This window comes from Chelmon rostratus, chromosome 8, assembly GCF_017976325.1.
Source record: "Chelmon rostratus isolate fCheRos1 chromosome 8, fCheRos1.pri, whole genome shotgun sequence".
Taxonomy (NCBI): Eukaryota; Metazoa; Chordata; class Actinopteri; order Chaetodontiformes; family Chaetodontidae; genus Chelmon; species Chelmon rostratus.
Genome location: NC_055665.1, coordinates 7,254,624 through 7,274,560, shown reverse-complemented (window position 1 = coordinate 7,274,560; position 19,937 = coordinate 7,254,624). Strand labels below are relative to the sequence as shown.

General features: G+C 41.9%; 1 protein-coding gene across 1 annotated transcript; it reads right to left on the bottom strand.

Annotated features, from left to right (window-relative positions):
* Positions 1-5,187: 5,187 nt before the first annotated feature.
* On the bottom strand, positions 5,188-8,507 carry LOC121610264 (uncharacterized protein C1orf232). Its single transcript, XM_041942282.1, has 5 exons — positions 8,427-8,507; positions 6,789-6,869; positions 6,425-6,531; positions 5,337-5,551; positions 5,188-5,261 (listed from the first exon to the last, which is right to left on the bottom strand). Exons 1-5 carry the CDS (start codon positions 8,505-8,507, stop codon positions 5,188-5,190), a joined length of 558 nt encoding a protein of 185 aa, XP_041798216.1.
* Positions 8,508-19,937: the final 11,430 nt, after the last annotated feature.

Genomic DNA, 19,937 nt, shown 5'->3' with positions numbered 1-19,937 from the left:
GTAATTACAGCGTGTGGAACCGAGCCCAGAGTAAGGTGTGAAGCAGTGCAGTCATCGTTGTTCAACGGCAGAAAAGAGAAAGCACTGAGTCTGAATGATGCGTTTCATGTAGGATGGGGCGGGGGGATGTTTGTGTTGCACTGAGAGCCAAAAGTCAGCCAAAATGGCAAAGGCCAGTAGATCAGAGAGGCAGGGTGAGGTACACACCTGTTTGGAAAGACTTGTGTTGTTAAACAGTTGGATACTTTGGGCACGTGTGCACAAGAGAGTTGGATGTATTTATTATTCATTACGTCCCTTCATTCTTTTGCGTCTGCCAAATTAATGCAACGTATAAGAACAACATTCGTTTTTGTTTAATTTCTATGAACAATTGGGGGATTTCAGTAAAGCTGCCCTGTGAGGGTGATCCCAATCAAGCACGGCTTTACACAGCTGAGATGAGATCTAATCAGGAAGATCAACTGAAAACACCTGTGGGGGTGGACTGAAGGCATTTAAGAAGAGGAGACGGTAGCTGCATTTCCATTGCCCCTAGAAATGCGCAAATCCTAAATATCACAATGAAAAACTGGTAATGGAAACACCTATATTTCGAAAATCCTCTCAAATATCGCTAAAACATTTTTATGTTCTCATGAGGTGGTTTTTCAGACATGTCGATATAAAAGTGTATCCTGAAAGTGTAATGGACACATAACACTTTCGGCCATCTATCTCAAAACGAAATCTCGCGGGACGTCTGAGAATTTATGAGAATTTCGGCTGGTTCGCAAAACACTGTTCAATGGAAACCACTGCAAGTAGCATTTGAACTTTGCCGAAATTTCAGAAATATCGCTTTTATTTTGCGAACAACTGTAATGGAAACGCAGCTACTGACGATATGTAACACAAAATAAAAGCTGATTTGAACCCAATTTTCACCCTGAGGAGTGAGTTTTAACACGCTGGTGAAGCTCTTTGAAGACTGCTCTGTGTAACATTTATTCTGAGTTATGAGGCTTCCAGACCAGATCCATAAAATATGAACGTTAACCTCCATCCAGAAAGCCATTTGATTCACTGATCATCAACATGCTAGAGCTGCTCCTTAAAGATTCAAGAGTCTTTATTGTCATTGAGCATGTCAATGAAATTTTCATTGCAACCCCCATGTTAGGAACAGATAGTAAGAAAGATAAGAAGATTAGAAAGAATAAAATTAAGATAACTACAATAAAATTAAACATGCAGTAAAAATATTTGTAAAAGCAATTAAAAATATAACAGAATGAAAATATACTAAGGCAATAAAATATACTAAACAATAAACAATAAAATATGGAAGTGAAATGTGCAAATGTGAAAGCTGCACTTAATGATAATGATAATTTCATGCTAATAATGGATCATATGTGAAAAGTGATGAACCTACAGAGAATAATCATCCAGCTCCACAGCACAGGAGGACACTGGTGGACTCACGATGGATAACAAGGAAAAAAAGAATAAAGATCTATCATAAAGATCCACATATTCTTCCTCCTTGTGACAACTTAGCCCTACATTACCCACAATGCAACTCGACCACCGGCAGATCAGTCAGAGATTCGGGTGTCTTATGCTAGCAGTGGCTAATTTAGCTTCAACCAGACTTCACGCAGCTCTTGCTGGAGCCACAAAGGGCTTCACTTCCCCTCCATGACCCATAAACCTGTGTCTGGTTCACTCTCAGGCCCTGCCAAGATGGCGACTGCTGGGGTCGCTGTCACTGAGCTTCACAACGGCTCTTCAGAAATCTCTGGATGACGTAACAGAGACAACAACTATGTTTTATACAGTCTGTGTGCCCGGCTTAAGGTGGTAATATTCCAGTAGTTTGTAAACTGCCCCCAAACATGAGTCTTCTCATCCCTCCAGTTTTATCTCTCAGCTCTCCCACCACACTCTCCCCCTGCACAAACTGCCCAACCATAACTGTTCAGTTTCTGATGCTTTCATGCTCTACAAACCCCATTTCCACTGAGCGTTGCTCACTTGGTGTCATAAAACTGCAATGTGGACCTTAGCGCTGCACACAAGCATCAAATAGTCAGCAGCATTCACCAGCTTTCACTCAGACAAGCCACTCTCGCGACCCCTCCTGAAAAAATCTGCTTTTTTTGGAATAAATTTACCTCCAAAGCTTGTTTCATGGTCTCTGACACAGAATCTGGGTGAGTTACATAAATATGTCCTAAAAGCTGAACATGTCCCTGAGTTGTGAGAAGGGAAAGATCTGTTCTGACTCAAACTGAGACTGACAGCTGTGGAGGTCTGGACAAAACTACTGAGACTCACTGACTTTCACAGGATCCAGGATGACAGCCTAAAATCTGACTGAAACACATGGAAATAATGGAGGCTGGTCAGCTAAAAAAAGCATTAACCCGAGCTCAGGGTACGTTTGCTCACGTAATCTTCACCTTTTATTAGGGTGTATTGTCAAATTCAAATGGAAATGTCAACAAAGGCTCCTGAATTAAAAAGGAAACAGTATTGTATATGAGGAAACATGGCACAGGACCAGAGGAAATGGGTGTAGATCAGGGAAAAAACAGGAAATAAAAGAGGTGAAGGAAAAGAGGGAACATTAAATATCATTCAGAGGGAATATGACAAGAGTTTTGACTCCATTATAAGTGATGGCTTTAGTGTGTGTGTGATGGAGAGAAGGGCAGTAAAACAAGATGAGACGAGAGGAGACAATTTCCAGTCGAAAGGTGAAGGGAGCCCCCTGCTGGTTAAAGGAAGTACAGATTATAATCACACTGGTATTTCTGTTGATTTTGGCACAATTTAAATTTTGCATTAAAAAGCCAAATTAGACTTCAGACAAAAGTGAAAACAGCAAACTCAGGAAAAGCAAAGGGAAGGACCCACTGGACAAAGCTTCCCCCAGACAAAACCTAAACGTAGATCTGCCAGCAACCTCCAAGCAAATCAAAATAAAGTAGCCTCAAAGTAACAAAAAGGACTTGGTGCTTACAGGAAGCTGATTTCACGCTCCACCTTTCCTCCTTAAAAGCCTGAAGAGTCAATCAGCTCAGGCGCGCCCTGTTTGTCCATTAGAGGCTGCAGGGACGTAAAGCCAAAAACTAGAAACCTGAAGCTAACAGCACAGGGTAACATGTACGTGTGTATTTTTCCGGTGTAAATTATTTAAAATGTCTATGTATTACATATGTATTTTGTGCTAAATGTCAAGAATCAAAGGACACATTTCAAAATAAAACCTTTAAAATGCAGGAACTGCGTCAGTATTCTTTGCTGTAAAGAAATGTGGGACTTCTCTGTTGATGCTGTGTGACTGAGACTATTTGTTGCACTGAAAAGGCCACACGTTAGCAGCCATAACAGAGCTTTTCCTTCATACTCATTAAGTGAACTTGGTTTTGCTACGCCCTGATCTCGGAGCAGTTTTCTTGGCTTCCTGTGCATCTTTTGAGGTGGCAGTGACCACAGGGCTGCTCTCCCAGGTGAAGCTCTCTCCCGCTGGCCATCAGCATCTCCTCATGGCCTCCATGTCTTTTGTATCTTAGCTTTCCACATGTAGCACATGTCTATAACACATTCATCCGTACATTCCCTGCACCACCAACTCCTTCCATTATATCAGCACCCTTATTGATTAAATGAACTAATACTAAACTTTTCTGTGTGTTTATAACACTCTGGACAAGAAAAGTCCCTCACGTTGGTTAAACAGGGATGCTTCTGTTCCTTTTAAGCTTTCCTGATAATTTGAGAAAGCATGAAGGGTTCGTTTTAACCTGAATCAACCAACCTGGTGTTTGGAAGAAGATGACACATGCTGATGGGATGAAGTTTGAGATCAATATAAGGTAGATGTCCCTTAATCTGCATCACTCACAGATCCAATTGACTAAGCATCTGTTGTAAAAGAAATTACAGAGTAAAGCTTGATTTGGTTTTCATCCTGTTTGGCAGGAGAGTGATGATTAGTTCATTCATGCTCCGGCTTTGTTTCAGTGCAGCAGCCTTTATTATATCATACCAGAAAACAAGACGACAGAATAAAACAAACAACAAGACAAAACCGAAAGCGGAGATAAAATGACAACCAAAGCTGCGTTTCTTTCATGTTGCAAAAAAAAGGAACGTTTAAAAAGCCACACTTTGCACATGTCAGTCTCAGTCACAAGCAGAAAAGTCAAGTCAGTGAAGTCATCATGTCGGTGCACCTGACATTATCCCACCACACACACACACACACACACACACATTCATGTTTCATGTAACTGTGCAGCACATTTCCCCTTCCTGATGTCTGAGGAGAGAAAAAGTGGTTTAGAAATGTTTATGTTATGCAACCGTAGTGTTGCACGGCCAAATCTCCTAACTGAAATCCGCTGCCCTCCGAACAGGTTAAGTGACATAATCCTCGACTAATCCAGCTATCACACCCTTTAATCTCTTAATACAGTTTTTGTTAAACTCCAGATTAGATCACGTTTGCCGACAGGTGTGAAGGCCCCTTTTTGTGCTTTAAAAGGCCCTTTGAGAAAGAAGATATCATCATGCAGCCTCCACAAAGCAGCACACCAGGTTTAAACACCGGATAAAGTAATAAATCTGTTGAATTTGTATCACCTGTTACACTGTTATCTCTGTAGGCAGATATGAAAATTACAGCCTCCTAATCTCCATGGAATAATAAAGAATTTTATCAGTTAAAACAGATCTCTTTTAGAACAAGCCATTTTAGAAGTCCCCTTTGTGACGTAAACTCAAGCAGTAGCATGTACTGGATTTATGTGCATCTGCAGATGTGCACACAGGGACATGAGAGGTTTAATAGGCTAGTCCCTCCTCGCTCTGCAGATTTAATGCAAAAGCATATTTAAAGACTATTCTGTATTCGTGTCCTGAGAATATTGGGGTCTGAAATAGAGTCATGAGGAAGTAAAGGTAAAAAAAAAAGTTTATTATAACTTGTTGTGCTCATTGTGATGTGCTTTAGTAAAGACGTTTATGGGAGATGCTGCATGCTTTAATAGTTCACAATGTGCTAAAGGGGACTTCTACAATAGCTGTGTAGTTCAGGACATCCTGTGTAAAATATACCCTCCTCCTAAACTTCCTCCACACTCCTGCATCCAACCCCTTCATCACAGTGTCTCCAGATTGCTTCATCACTGGCAGCTAGTTGGTCTTGGTCTTCAGATCTGCCAGCTTGCTGGTGACAAAGTTCCACTTGAAGGACGCGTCCCCGCTCCCTCCTCCCAGCGAGATGTATTTGGAGAAGCTGTTGTTGCTGCCCCGTCCTCCTCCTCCTCCTCCTCCTCCTTCACTCTCCTCTCCCTCAGTGATCTGCCCATCCTGGCTCTCCTCTCCTACGGCCCCCGTCACCCCCTCCTCACCCTGCCCTGCCGCCGCCTCGTTGGCTGCAGCGGCAGCGGCTGCGGCTTCCGCCTGCTTCTTGGCGGCCCAGTTGGTTGCAAAGCTATCCCAGAATCCCGAGCGCCTGGTGGGTCGAGGGGGCTCCTCCGGCTTTACTGCAAGTGGACTGACAAAGTGGTGGGGTTCATTTAAGGAGCCAGTCAAATACAGGTGTGTGTTTTGGTTTGGAATTGAAAATTGTTGGTGATTTTAGATTTAATTCTGCTTCTCTACTCATTAATTATCCTGACTGATAGTCAGCAGGTTGCAGTTTAAATCCAACAGAACTGCTCTGAAGATAGAAACAACAAAGATGGTGGACAGTCTGAATAAAATTAAGGTTTCCATGCAGTGGAAAGGGGTAAGTGGCTTTAGAAGAGAGACAGTCGTACTGGCAACGCAGTTAATGCCAAAATATTCAACCAACCTTAGCAGCATCTGGCATCAAGTCCAGGTTGAGTTAAAACTGGACTCATTTTGAGATAAAAAGTTTTAGACGCCTAGTTTAACACATAAGTCTCGCTTCAACATTTCAGTTATTATTTCAGTTATGCTGAGCATTAGAAGTGCTGGTATTCAGTTGATTTTGGTTACAGCCATGCTAGCTGTTTGCCCCTGTTTCCAGTCTTTATGCTAAGCTAAGCTGAGCTAAGGCGATGTCGATTTTCTCATCTGAGGACAGAAGAGAAAATGTTTCCCAAAATGTCAAACAACTGCTTTAAATTAAGTCATTTACAGTCAATGTTGTTAACAAACTTGACCAAGTTTTGCACCAAATCAAAGCTTAACCTTAAGTTAAGCTTAAGAAGTTTAACTGAATCTGCAGCAATATTTAGGCTTCGATCTGCCAGAGTTCAATACAATTGTGATCTGAATACATACCACACAGAAGCTATAAAAACACCCTGTATTTCCTGGAACAAGCCTTATTTTAGCCACACAAACCCCACAGAAGCTGCGAGAATGACACCCGACCAGGAGGAGAAAGGTTTCCACTCACTGGTCGGCGACTGGCGGGCTCTCGGTCTCCTCGAGAAGCTGGTGTTCATCATCTTTGTTGAAGATGGCTGATAGCCTGTTCCAGCTCTTAGTCCCGGCCCCCTGCATCTGGACACAACCACACACACGGGGTCAAAGGTCAAAGAAGGTTCACATTTAGGTAGGTTCAGAGGATCAGTGGAACGATGGGGACTTTATTGATTTTACAAAAACTTATTATGATATTCCTCACAACACTGAAGCTGTGGGATAGGCTAGTAGTTGTGAGACCACTTTATAATCTGCATATGTCTTCTGGGGTTAGCGCTAATGCTTTTTTGGAACATAAAATGTAAAAGATTACGTAAGAGCTGTCAATGACATACTTTCCTGGCCAGCTGGGATACAGCGTTGGGTCCCTCATCCTCCTGCACTGGACTCATCATGTCATTCTCCACCTCTGTGACCTGCAACAGCAGAAAATAAGACACAGTGGATGCAGCCATGTCCTGAATTTATGTGCAACATACTGTCTGAGGTTAATACAGCTGCACAGGATTTGTGCACGTTAGTCCCCATCTAGTGCATACTGTGGATACTGCAACCTGCAGGAAACTCAACAACATACATGAAAAAAAAAATTCTCTGAACTTGTTTTTGGTTTATGCAATGACTTGATGTTTTCCACGTTAACGTGTGTGATATGGGTTCATACACTTTAGGTGTCTCCTGTTTCAAGTTTGTGTGGAGCAATGTCGACTCAAATAGCAACTCTGTGCACATCCATCTAAATGGAAACTATCTCTCTGAACATACAGTAACCCCTGTTGTCCCTGTCGCTGCTCTGGCATTGCAGTTTGGTGTGAGTACACCCCCAGGTCCTGGCTATCTGTCATGCCCCCCATGTCAGTCAGTCAGTGGAATGCCAACTAATCCGTTTGTTAAGCTCCCATGCAGGATCGGGTTTCTCGGCCCTCCAGAGATCTGGGTCAACGCAGGACTATGTTTGTTTCGTTGGTATCAAACCCTGGATGGAGTACAGGTGTCGCAATCGCAATGAGGCCATGAAAAGCAGTGGTGGAAGAAGCGGTCAGATACTCAAATTAAAGTACCAACACCACATTATAAAATGCTCTGGTGGAGGTGGAGCTAGTTTTTATTACTTTATATACAATTTTGTGGTTTATTCCATTGGTTAAAGGTAAATCTGCCGTGGTTTGATAAGGAGAAAAAAACTTCGGCTGCACAAATGAATTTATTGGACTGTTCTCTTAGTATTTTTTTCTTTTTTGGTGAAATAATGGACATTTTTACCTATTTGGGCCTCAAATAACTATTCAGATGAATCCATCTGGCGAGGTTACAAGAGGAAATGTCTGTGAAGGGATCTCCAGGCAAAAAGTTTGTGGACCAGTGGTGTAATCTTTATCAATCTGCCGTGTTTTATAGACTTATCATCGTAAAATCTTATTCTGAAAAGAAACTTGTAATAATGGTGTTTGCATAAAAGCAATGAAGGAAAAAGCACCATATTTCCATTTCACCACTTTTGTAGTGGAGCAGAAGTATAAAGCAGCATAAAATGGAAATACTCAAGTAAAGTACAAGTACCTGTAAAAGTTCTTCATTAAAACTTGTAGCCAGTTTCTCTCAGGTTAATGAAAACACTGAGCATGCTTTGTAACGTTGCCTTGATGTGCAGCAGTTCAGTTACAAGCTGCTTTATTGCTGTGAATACACCTTGATCCTTGATTACTGCATCCAGTTTTAACAGTTAATACTTTGAAATTGCCGAAGTACACACAAGGAAGTATTGTTATTGCTAGTTTAGGCCTAACTTCTCCCTTAAAGTTTCTTTTGCTTAGCAGCTTAGCAAGCTCATCTGACGCTGTGATGAATAAAAAATGATCAGCAAACAAAACCTGGTGACTTTCTGACTTTAATACCAACAACCAGGTCATATTTCTGACACTTTGATATATGCAAATGTTTCAGCAAAAGGAACAAAGATGCATATTCTGTACCTCCTCAGCAGCGTCCTCCTCATACTCAGGGTTAAGGGTCTTCAGCACTTTGCTCTTATAGACCTTCCACATTGGATTCATAGTTGCACAAATAGCTACTCAACACTCAGAGCAAGACCTGTGGAGACCTCTTTTTGCCTGTCTGGTCCACCCTCCACCAAGTCTCCACGTCCAGCTTCAGGCTCGTCTCAGTTGGGCCAACTTTGACCTGCTTCCATGCGGAAAGTGCTCAGTGTCTTCGTGGTGCTGGGAACCTTTTCAGCAGCGAGGGCCACGCTGCTTCATGGCGTTCCTCCTGGTCAGATTATGTTTGTCAAACTAGCGGGGTTGACAGCTGCTTTCATCCCCGCAGAGTGTCTGAACAGGTAAAGCTAGGAAGCTGTGCTGTTCGTGCATGCGCCCGCGCAGGTGTACATACACGGACAACCGTGCACACTCCCACACACACACACACACACACACACACTAAATTCAGCGTCACGGTTCAGAATCCCTGCCTCGGTTACCTGGAAACAGGTGTAGATTTCCTCATGCATATTTCAGAGGGTCTCTTTCCCAGAGCCTGCGGTCCATTGTCAGCCAGTGTTGGTAGACTGGCTCCTGTAAACCTGATGCACAGGCACACACACACACACACACAGTATTGACATGCTGGTGTTTAGATGGAAAATGTGTTCAAGGCAGCTCAGTGCCTTGTTCTCTCATAACTGAACATAAAACCCTCCTTCCAGATTCGTTGCCATCAAAGTTGACTCTTAACTTTTCCTAATGCGCCTCAGCAGACAGATAATTAAAAGGCAGGGGGCTCTTTTATTAAAAACAAGCATTAATCACTTGCAACCTGGTCTGTAATTCCCAGTGAATTAACTCCACACCTGCAGTTTATTTATGGACGTTTATCTCACCAAACATCCCACTTATCTTCCACTGTTACCTGGCCACTTCCCTCTCTGCTCTCATTGGCCGCTCCAGCATATCAGTCAAAGACCAATCAGAGTCAGGTGTGCACCGCAAGGTTTTTTGAGACTGGTCGCTTGGCAACCTGAGAGCGCCGGCGAGTGTCGTGTAGATAAAGAGAGACGTATAAAGCTTTGATGACTGATTGGGTTTCACTAGCCACCCACAACAATACAGCTGACTACAGAGATACACGCTGTTTTGCTTATTCACTCAAACACTTATGCTAACATCTAAGAAACAACTCGAAATATCTCTTGCAATGCAATAATTCTTACACTGCAGAAACTCTGTCTAAGACAATAGTGATGTAGCATTTTTCTACTTGCATTTTTCTAAATCTTGATTATACACCAGAGACATTTGATCTAACTTGTCCCATAGGTTTTGATTACCACACAGAGTTGGACAGTAAGGAAGCTGTAAGGCCGGGAAGCTCTATAAGATTAGCATGAATTATGAATGCAGTTCTATGGACGACACTTCCATGCAAACAGACTGATGGATGCTGGTTATTTGAAGAGTTTGGTTGTGGCCCGGAGCAGCTCATGTTTCAGACTGGAAAGGACACACCCAAGTATTTAGCACACCACACCAAGGCAGTGGATCGCTATGGAGGCAGCAGGGCTTCTTTCATGACCTACATACGTATGTCTAATTCTAAAAACACAAAGAATCATATCATAAAACCTAAATAACAGCAGACATATGCCAAATGAAGGTTTTATTACTCAAGCAAACATGCACAACAGTGATGTTTTTGAGTATCATGCTTTTGCATCAAAAAGATCTAGAAATAGTCAACAAGTCCACAGTCAGATGAGGCTGACACATTAGATTAAATTGAATTTAACTTTACTGTCATTGCACAAAGTACAAGCACTGAGACAACAACACGCAGTTTATTATCTCACCGTAAGTGCAAAAAGCAGTAAAGCACAGAGTAATGTACATATGCATGGTGATAAAATTATGAATAGACACTAAAGGGTAGATATGAATGTACTAAGATACATAAAGTATGAGAGATAGTGCAGGCAAAATATATAGTCCAGGTGTAAGTACAAGTAAAGGCAATAGTAAGACATTAGATACAGAATAAACATCTGGAAGCAGGATATGAATATCACATCATGGTCTCACTCATTCTGTATTTAAAGGGCGCAGAAGTATTTGCATATTATGATCTCACCTCTCACTACTGGTCACAGTCGAGCCTGCTGGATGTACTATTCATATCTTCTTCTTTGGTAATAGTCCAGAAATATTTGCAGTAAAATGCACTTAAACCAACAAAAGTACGTGGCATGGTGCATTCACGTGTATGGAGCATGTTCGTGTTCATGTTGTTGCCAGTTGAGGTGGAGATCATTTTAATTCAACAAACTTGTGGTTGTTTCAGTTGTTGGAATGCATCATTTTATAAGATGTTCAGTATTGTTCAGTATTTAGAAATGCAATGTTTAAAATAACTTCGGCTAACATCTCCCTCTGAAATGTAAAAGTATGAAGAGGCAGGAAATTTAAATAGTGATGTAGCGATGTGAAGTACAAACATATCAGATTTGTATTTACATACAGTACTTGATTATACTTACTTTCAGTGTGTCAGTGATACTAATACACTGCTGAACGGTTGTTATGTGTTGGGTAGTACACACTGTGCATTCCCTGCATTCAAACCGCCGGCCTTCTCTAACCTCGAGGCTGCCACCACCTCTTTGTTTATTTTATGATTCCCGTTATGCTCATTTGAATTAATAATTAATTCATTTGATTTATCTTAAAATCCCTGCTGATGGTGACTGATATGATCTGGATGGGATACCGACAACAGCGTGCTGCAATGTGACCTCAGCAGTGTCAACACTTAAATAAACAACAGTGAATTCTCAATAAATCCTCTAATATCCTGAATCCTGTTTCAATTGCCTCTTACTTTCACTTACACTGGTATTTGCTTATTAAATACTGACTGGATGTTTTCCAGATGAAAAGCAAATAGTGAAGAGAAACATGTTGCACATCCTGGTAGAGGCTGTAGCCTTAGATTACCACTAGATGGCTCAAGAGTCCTGCACAGTGATGAACATCTGCGGCAGTTATTTATAATATTTCAAATGTGGAGTGATTATTAGTATTATTATATCATCATATAGCAATCTGCCAATGTTGACATACAGTAATGAGGGAACTAGTTCATAATTTAGATCATTAATAACAACAAATTCATTATGGGCAGAAAACAGTCTAAAGGGTCAATACATTTGTCCCACAGCAGCCTGTGTCCTGTGTTTTCCTTCATTACCTGCATATTTATTTACTTTTTGCACCAGAAACTGTCCGGGGTGAGGAATAGAGGCTGCACACATTGAGGGACCCTGCTCCAGTGCTATTAGCTGTGGAGGATTTTTTGATTGCATTTGATATACAGGCTGATTCACAGAGCTTCTTCTGCATGACTGTTACATGTGTGTGCATCCATTTTTAGTGTCATGTTATCACCCATGCCTACTTTTCTTGACCACTAGGGGGTGGGGTGAATGAGTTGCTCCAGTGTTGTGCTTGTGAGGTATGGAACAAAATGTACAGAACACAGTGTACTAACTCCAATATCTTTAACACACATGCGCACGTGCCATAGTGTCAATATAAAGACCTATTCAAAGCAACAGGGTCAACAACAGCTGACTCTTCTCTGAGGAGTGTTTCTGTCAGACTGTTTGAATGTAAAAGCATACAGTAATGTGAAAGCTGTGTGGTTTTAAACGTAGAGTAACATCACTCCCGACAGAATGCTAATCCTGGTGACAAAAGGAAAGTGACCCACGCAAGAAGGGTGAGGCACAATGAGGGCATTCTTTGCTGACCTCCAACATGGCAGGAAGAATCTCCTCTCCGTGAAATCTGAAAATCAGAACCTGTTGTCAGAGGTATTTAGAAAGCAAACACCTGAACCCAGTAAAAGGATGGAAATTCTCATCAAAACATGCTTCATATGGGCAGTTCACTCCAAAATCAATACCACATTTTTTTCTTCTTACCTGTAGTGATATTCATCCATCTAGATTGTTCTGGTGTGACTGTAGAGACGTCTGCCTCGATAGAACAAGATGCCACTTTGTGTTGCTCAAAGCATCAAAAATGCATTTGAAAAAAAACAGTACAGCAACATCATCCTGTAACAGCACAACAGTGCAAACGTACTTTGTTACACATAAAAAGTCCTACATTTAAAATAGTTCTTAATTACAAGTACAGTAAGAAATATTATCAGAAAAAGGTGCTCAAAGTATAAAAAGTAAAAGTACTCATTATGTCAAAAAATTTACCCTTTTGAGTCTTATTGTGTATTTTATTAATATCTCCATGAGGTGTAAGCCTGGAGAGGATCACGTTTGGTGGTGTGCATGTGTGTAGCTCTGTCTTACACACTACTGAACCCATCAACCTCACTATTTCTGCACGTGCATGACTGTACGCTCACAGACCTCTTGTGGTTGCAGTGAGTCACAGTTTTTGAAAAACCTCTTTTACTGACCGCTCTGTTAGAAACTGTACATCCACTGCCTACCTTTGTCTCCGTGAGGGACAACGTTCACGACGGTCACTTTAGTGTTGGCAGATTCTTTCACTGGAATTTTCACTTGGACATTTTACACCTCTGGTGTTTTGGAGCCTGCATGTTGCACCACCACCATGCATACACGCTGGACACACAGCCTGCCCAGCAGACACAGCTGCTCTTCCAGGCATTAATACTGACGCATTCATATTCAAGTAGCATTCTACTGCTGTAGCTGGTCGAGGTTGTTATGGATTAAACTATATACTTGTAGTTCAAACTTTTAATGAAAATGGAAACACTCAAGTAAAGTGCAAGTGCATGAATATTTTACCTAATTACAGTACTTGAGTAAATATACTTAAGTTCTTTCCACAAATAGATAAGTGCAAGAAGTATTTCAATGTAGGTGGTCAAGGTTTAGTAATTTTACCTGATGCTTTAGCTAAAAGTGCATATGTAGGTACATTCCACCACTCCCTATTGCTTCCATAAACGTATTAATGTTAATGAGCAGACACCAATAAACCATAATCTGTGAGATGTGTACACGCACTACAGGAAGTCTAGAAACACTCAGAAGTAAGGAAGGCGAACTGAGCCATTTTTCCATGTTGCTAATTTGGAATCGAGGACCTTTGCAGCAAACACCGACTGATCTGTGTTCATCCCTCTCAGCTCCCCACCTGCAGCATCTCGTCACCCCCCTCCCACCCGCTCATGTCCACCGGGGTCCACGTAATGCTCGTCCATTTAAGAGCCTGTTGTTCAACCACCTGCGGTGACTTGGACTGCGCAGTGAAATCCCATCGGTGTGTGTGTGAGTGCGTGTGTGTGTCTGGACTTTATAAAGCTGATACATGTGTAAACACATCACCAGGCAGCATGTTTCCAAAATAGAGCTGAATGTAAAGACAGAGCCCTGGAAAGATGAAAACTGGCTGGTTTTCAAATACAGTCTGACCCATGTGTTCAAAGGGTGAAAGGGTTTAAAACATGGAGCCTGCTGAACTTTGCTCTATTTACTCTGCTGTATAGAGTCAGATATAACTTGAGTGACTCAACATTTAAATTTAAATCAAAGTCAAGTTTAAAACGTCTGACATCCACTTTCAGATATAAATCAATCTGTCTGTTGACGCACTGAAACTTCAGTTTGTAGTAGGTCTGTAGGTCAGACCGTAGGGGAGCTGCTCGGCCTGGACATGTTCAGTCAGCTCATGTAATCAGAAGACTGTATGAATAGTTTGACATTATAGAAATAATGCTTATCCTTGATAGATAAGAAGATCAATACCACTCTAATGTTTGTATTGTACTGTAAATATGGAGCTACCGCCAGTTAGCTTAGCTTAGCATAAAGACTGGAAACGGGGGGAATTGCTAGCCTGGCCCTACAAAGAGCGTTTTTTCAGTGCAAGTGCAAAGACAGTAAAGTGCAAGCAGTATTCAGCTGATTGTAATAAATAAACAGTGTTAAATCTCATTTGTTTAAAACCTGACGTGTACAAAGTCTTATGAGTGGTTATGCATGTGTATTTTGTTACCTTTGGATGGAGCCAGTCTACCTGCTTTGACCTGTTTCTTAGTTTATCTTAGCACCTGTTTCCAGGCCCGGCTGCTGACTGCAGCTTCACATTTAACAAAAACAGTTTGCCATACTCTGTCCAAAGGTAAGTTGGCACCATGCCAGGATATGCACGCATCCCCCAGTAAAACAACAACCTAACACACAAGATATAACATGTTAGTTAGTGAGCTCTGGGGGTGACGGCAGGTGGATTTTGTCTCACTGGACAGACCCAGATTAGCTGATTTCACTTGTTTCCAGTAGTTTAGATAAAGTCAGCTAACTGGATGCTAGCTGTAGCCTTGTATATATACTGAATAATAGCTTAACAATGTTTTTCCTCTTCTTAGTCCTTTTACTTATGTTTTGATTCCTCAATCTTATTTTCCCTCCCTCGGTTATTTGATACAGTGGATGTTTGTAAGTAAATGACGTATTGGAGGAATCCTGCGAATCCTGAGAAATATTCAGGTCTTAATCTGCGTCAACCTGAGTGAAACCACCAATATTTCTCCTCAAAATCTCAGCTCATCTATCAACGAACAAACAAAAACACCTTTTGATTTGTGTTTATTGAATAGATGTCATGTCTTCAAATGACTCAGGTGAAAGTTGAACCACGTGCAGTTTTGTTAATGCAAATAAAGTCACGGCCTAAATGTAAATGTGTCACATGGTTTGTTGTTTAAGTCAAACTGCGTCAGTCTGAATAGCAAAGAACCAAGTATTAAATCACCACAGACTTGCTAAAACATTTCTTATCCGCAGTCACAGAAACAAATTAAACATGTGGATTTGTGATGGAAACAGCTTGATAATTCTAGTATAGTAGCAGTCTAGTGGACATCACGGGTACATTTGGGTTAGTGTGTATGTGCGATCACTTGTGGATACAGTATGCATGTGTTAGATAATGAGACGCCTTGCACGTTGCATAAACACCTCAACTTGCACGCGGCACACATCCGTCTGTGTTCTCCTCATGTTTTACGAGGCCCTGCAGATGCGTGAGTTTCGGCTCTGGCGCTTCCTGTCATGCCAGCAGTTGTGTAACGCTCAATAAAATGCCCACTCTCAGCTCCTCTTGCCTCCCAAAACAAGATTTTACAGTTCTTATGTTCCCATCGGCATCTTGGCTTCGGACTGGCTTTACGTAAGACCTCTCAAGGTTATTAGTCCTCTTCCAGTTTGCTGTGGTCATCATCTCGTCATGCACTACAATGTGCAAGCAGTTTAATAGACAAAGTACATTCCTCAAGACAAAGCACACGGATGTTGTCATGTCATTCTGTGAGTTCTTGAGACGTGGTTTTCAATGGAAATTTTGAATTAGGTTCGCAGGTTCACTCAAATGCATTGGAGTATGGGAACACAATAACACCAACAACAATGCAGGAAAATAATTAAAAACTACGCTTGTGTCCTTAAATCTATTGTCTCAATGCATGCTGGGAGGATTTCCTACGCCTCCAGACAGGACTATATACTCGTTTTATCACACATCTCATTGTCTTGGGTACCAGTGCACCTTTTGTATGATTTCCTCAACTGCGCTCTGATAAGATCATGGTTTTAAGGGGAAATACTGCTCATCTGAAGACTCCATATGCTTTTTTTTATTATCATTCATGACAATCTAAAACACACACAAAGGAACCAAGCTGTTATTTGTGTACTGCTACAGTCACACATTATTCACAGCTGCTGTGAAGTACTCGATCAGCCCAGTTCATCCACCAGCATCACTCAAGTCTTTGTTATGAGCCGCAGGTTTATAGAGTTGCCTAAGTCCTGACCTCTGAGCTGCTCACACACAAACAAAACAGGTTATCCCTCCAAAACAGGCCCTGACTAAGGCTTGATCTCTCAATAGTGAAGCGTCCCAGTGAATGACTGGAGACATGGAGGTCTGAGATAGATGATTAAATCACTCGTTCAACAGCAGAGACAGGAGAAAGTCCACTGTCCAGTTCAAATCAGCTCAAGCAAACCTGTTGTGCTTTGATAAGATGGTTAAACACTGGAATTCATCAAACCTTCTTGCTTTTCTTCAGAATGTTATAGTCAGTCTTGACAGCAGGACAAGAGCTTGTTTCGACGTGTTTCGTTAACATCCCCTAAGGATGCTCTTGAGATGAGCAAGTAAAGAAAAGCGCAAAAAATACACAATCTTACCATGAATCTCCTCGACTGTGCAGATTTTTCCCGAGGCTGAACAACCACCTCAAATAAACTAACTTTTGCACTATAATAATATTGATAGTGTACATAAAGTTACAACACAAGAACCTCCTTGAAGGTGTGTGGAAGGGCCCCAGGGAACGGCAGGTGAACCTACAGTTTACTGGGCCTGATGGTAGCATAAATATGCACAGACCTGCAGGTGTCGAGAGGTGTTAAGCTCACTGACATGACATGCTGAGAGAGAGTTCATATGGGTTCATACTGTTACCATAACCAGGCATGCAGTGGTCTACTTCAAGGACTTTCACATTGGTTTTGCACGTCTAAGTCCATGAAATATAAATCATGTATCATGTTTCATAATGTTGAAGGGGCCATTGGCATCCATTCATTTGCACAGTCGTAAAAAGTTATGACTGGATATTAAATGTAGTACAGTAGGGTGAAAAATGAAAAACGGTTGACTGTCAAGAGCAGCGTGAGTTCTTCTCAGTGCAGGTTTTTAGCTATGCTTGCAATGTGACTGCAGGGATGGGGGGGTCAAGTTCAACAGACTGAAATATCCCAACAGCTATTGGATGGATTGCCGCGACATTTGGTGCACACATTCATGTCCCACACAAGATTACGTGCGGTCTAGTGCTAATTTGCAAATGATGGCATGCTAAAAAGCTAAACTAAGACGGGAACGTGGGAACCTAACTTTAGCCTACCTGCTAAAAATAAGCATGTTCGCATTGTCACTGTGATAATGTTGTCCTGCTGCCTCAGTACGGCCTCACAGAGCCGCTACCGTGGCTGTAGAGTCAAGAGGGAATGCCCGCTTGCTTTCCAGGATTATTGACTAAGTTATATCAGAGAGCAGAAAGCAGCATGCTGTCAGTGTTTACATGTCGGGATCCAAAGCAGAACTGTTTAGACATAAATAAGCATTTGCATTCACATGCGTTTGTGTGCTTGCTAGTTTGTATAATTGCAGAGTGGCGCATTAGTGAGGATACAGAGGAGCTCTTTTTAGGGAGGTGCCCCTTCAAATCCCAGCTCCTTCCTTAAACTGCACATGTGGTTGTGTGCTCGTCTGTGCATTTCTTTTTTTTTTTCAGGATACAGCCTGTTCAAACCAGCTGAGAAGCGGTTACGAGAGGTTTTTATTGTATGGCTGGAGGCGGTTCCCCAACAGCAGGCTTGCTGTTTCATTTGACAGGAATTTAAAGTTCACAGCCAAGAAGAAAACACACACACAAAAAAGCACACAGAGAAGAGTTTAAAGCCATCCTGTTGAACAGATGACATTAAGCTGATACGAGAGTACATACTCCATATATGTGTGTTAATAAAGCCATGAGCGCACTCTGCGTCATGCAATTCATGCATGTATCTGTGCTCGTGTTCATGAACATGTGTGTGTCATGTGTGAGCATGTTAGCGACCTAACATGGACAGCGCACATGGCAGAGCCGTGAATCATGTCATGCAACAGAGGCAAATGACCACAGCAACGTCCAATCACAACCTCCCATCCTGCATTATAGCATCAACTGTTACTTCCATATTGAGCACGTACAACTGCCCCCTCTCATCCTCGTTAACCCTAAAGCTTTGACCTACCGTAAATCCATCATTGAAAGAACCAACCAGGAGCCTCTTTGGTCGAGGACAAAGTTTACAAGCGTGGCTGTGAATGTTATGATGCTGAGAGTCCTGGCGGTTGCAACTGGATGCAGTCGCTAAGTTTACATGAGTCCATATGAAGCACCACGAGCCTCAGCAGCATCTCTTGCAAGACCGAGTCTCTCAGATATCCATCCACACCTGTCTTCAAATGTTCTCTCCAAAATTATCCAGCACAGACCAGATTCATGTCAGTGACGAAGAGAAAGGGCGACTGCCAGAGGAAGATTAGATGAAGGGATTCGGGGTGGACAGAGGGATAAGGTGAGAGGATTAGATAGTTCAGACTATCATTCAGTCTGCAGTCACTTTAAAACAGTCTTGGGTGTGGAGCTCTGGAACACCTTCTGGTGTAAGTGGACCTTGATCAGGTGCTGGATGAGGTGGAGGTACAGCAGTGACAGAAAGAGAATGATAGATAGAAGTAAAGAGAGCAGCGGGTGTTTCATTTGGACACAACGTGTGCAGCAGCAGCAAACAAAGCATTTTTAATGTAAGCCAAGTTACAACTTGTTTTTTAATTTGCTATGTACACCAAATACACACTCCAGCATGCAAGCCCAATGAAAAAAGCCCATAAAGATGCAGGAATAAGCACACCATGCTGACACAGGGACGGCATACATTAGAAGCAGTGCAGTGAATTCAGGGCCTGAATCTTCCAGCAGGCAGGTCGAGGCCCAGGAATGTATGACTGAAGAAAATCAGTGAAAATCTAAAGGGAGTCTGGAGCTCCAAAAAATACCAAAGTTTACACAAAGTAACGTTGCTGGTTTAAATTCCTCAACCTGGTGGGAAAAATCTGAGCTGTGACTGAGAACTAGTGAGTAATCCCAAAATGTCACTGAGCAAGACATTTAACCACAGAGCTGCTCCCACAGGGAAACTGCATGAACACTGTGGCCGCAAAATGTTGCCAGCAAATGTTTCTCGCATGTTTTTTGGCAGCTTGTGATAAACATCCAATACTACATAACCAAGGAATTACTCACAAAATAAAATAACGATAGTAATGTCTCAATTATTAACTAATCAGTGGTTCAGAAGACAGCTTGCAGGAGCCTTTAGTATCTTAGCGTGTCTTATTCACAGAGCTTTTGCCAGAAGAAGTGATATGTTTTGTGTTTGTGATAAGATTAAAGAGATTTTAGTTCGTTCTAGATTTTAACCTGAATTGATCAGGTGGGTTTGACTTGCTGAAGGCAAATTTATTTTCTTAAATTAAGACAAACCTGTTCCATTTAATAGAGATGCATATTGAAGACTGTGTCATTCGCAGTCAACAGGCACACAATAGAAATAGTACGCAAGTGAGCACTGTATCATGTCACAACTTACGTAAGACCCCATTTACTGCTGAGAAGTAGGCCACATGGCCCACAGGCACACACTACTGTATGTCAAGGCCTGACAATAACATGTAGCTGTGAAAGGTGATCTGTTCCTAACAAGGCTCCGCTTAGCTCAGAATGACAAATGTTTGGGTCGGATGTCTTCTAACCGAGCTAGTTCAGAGGAATGCACTGCTGTGGAGAAACAGGTGAAAAGTATGTGAACACTCAGG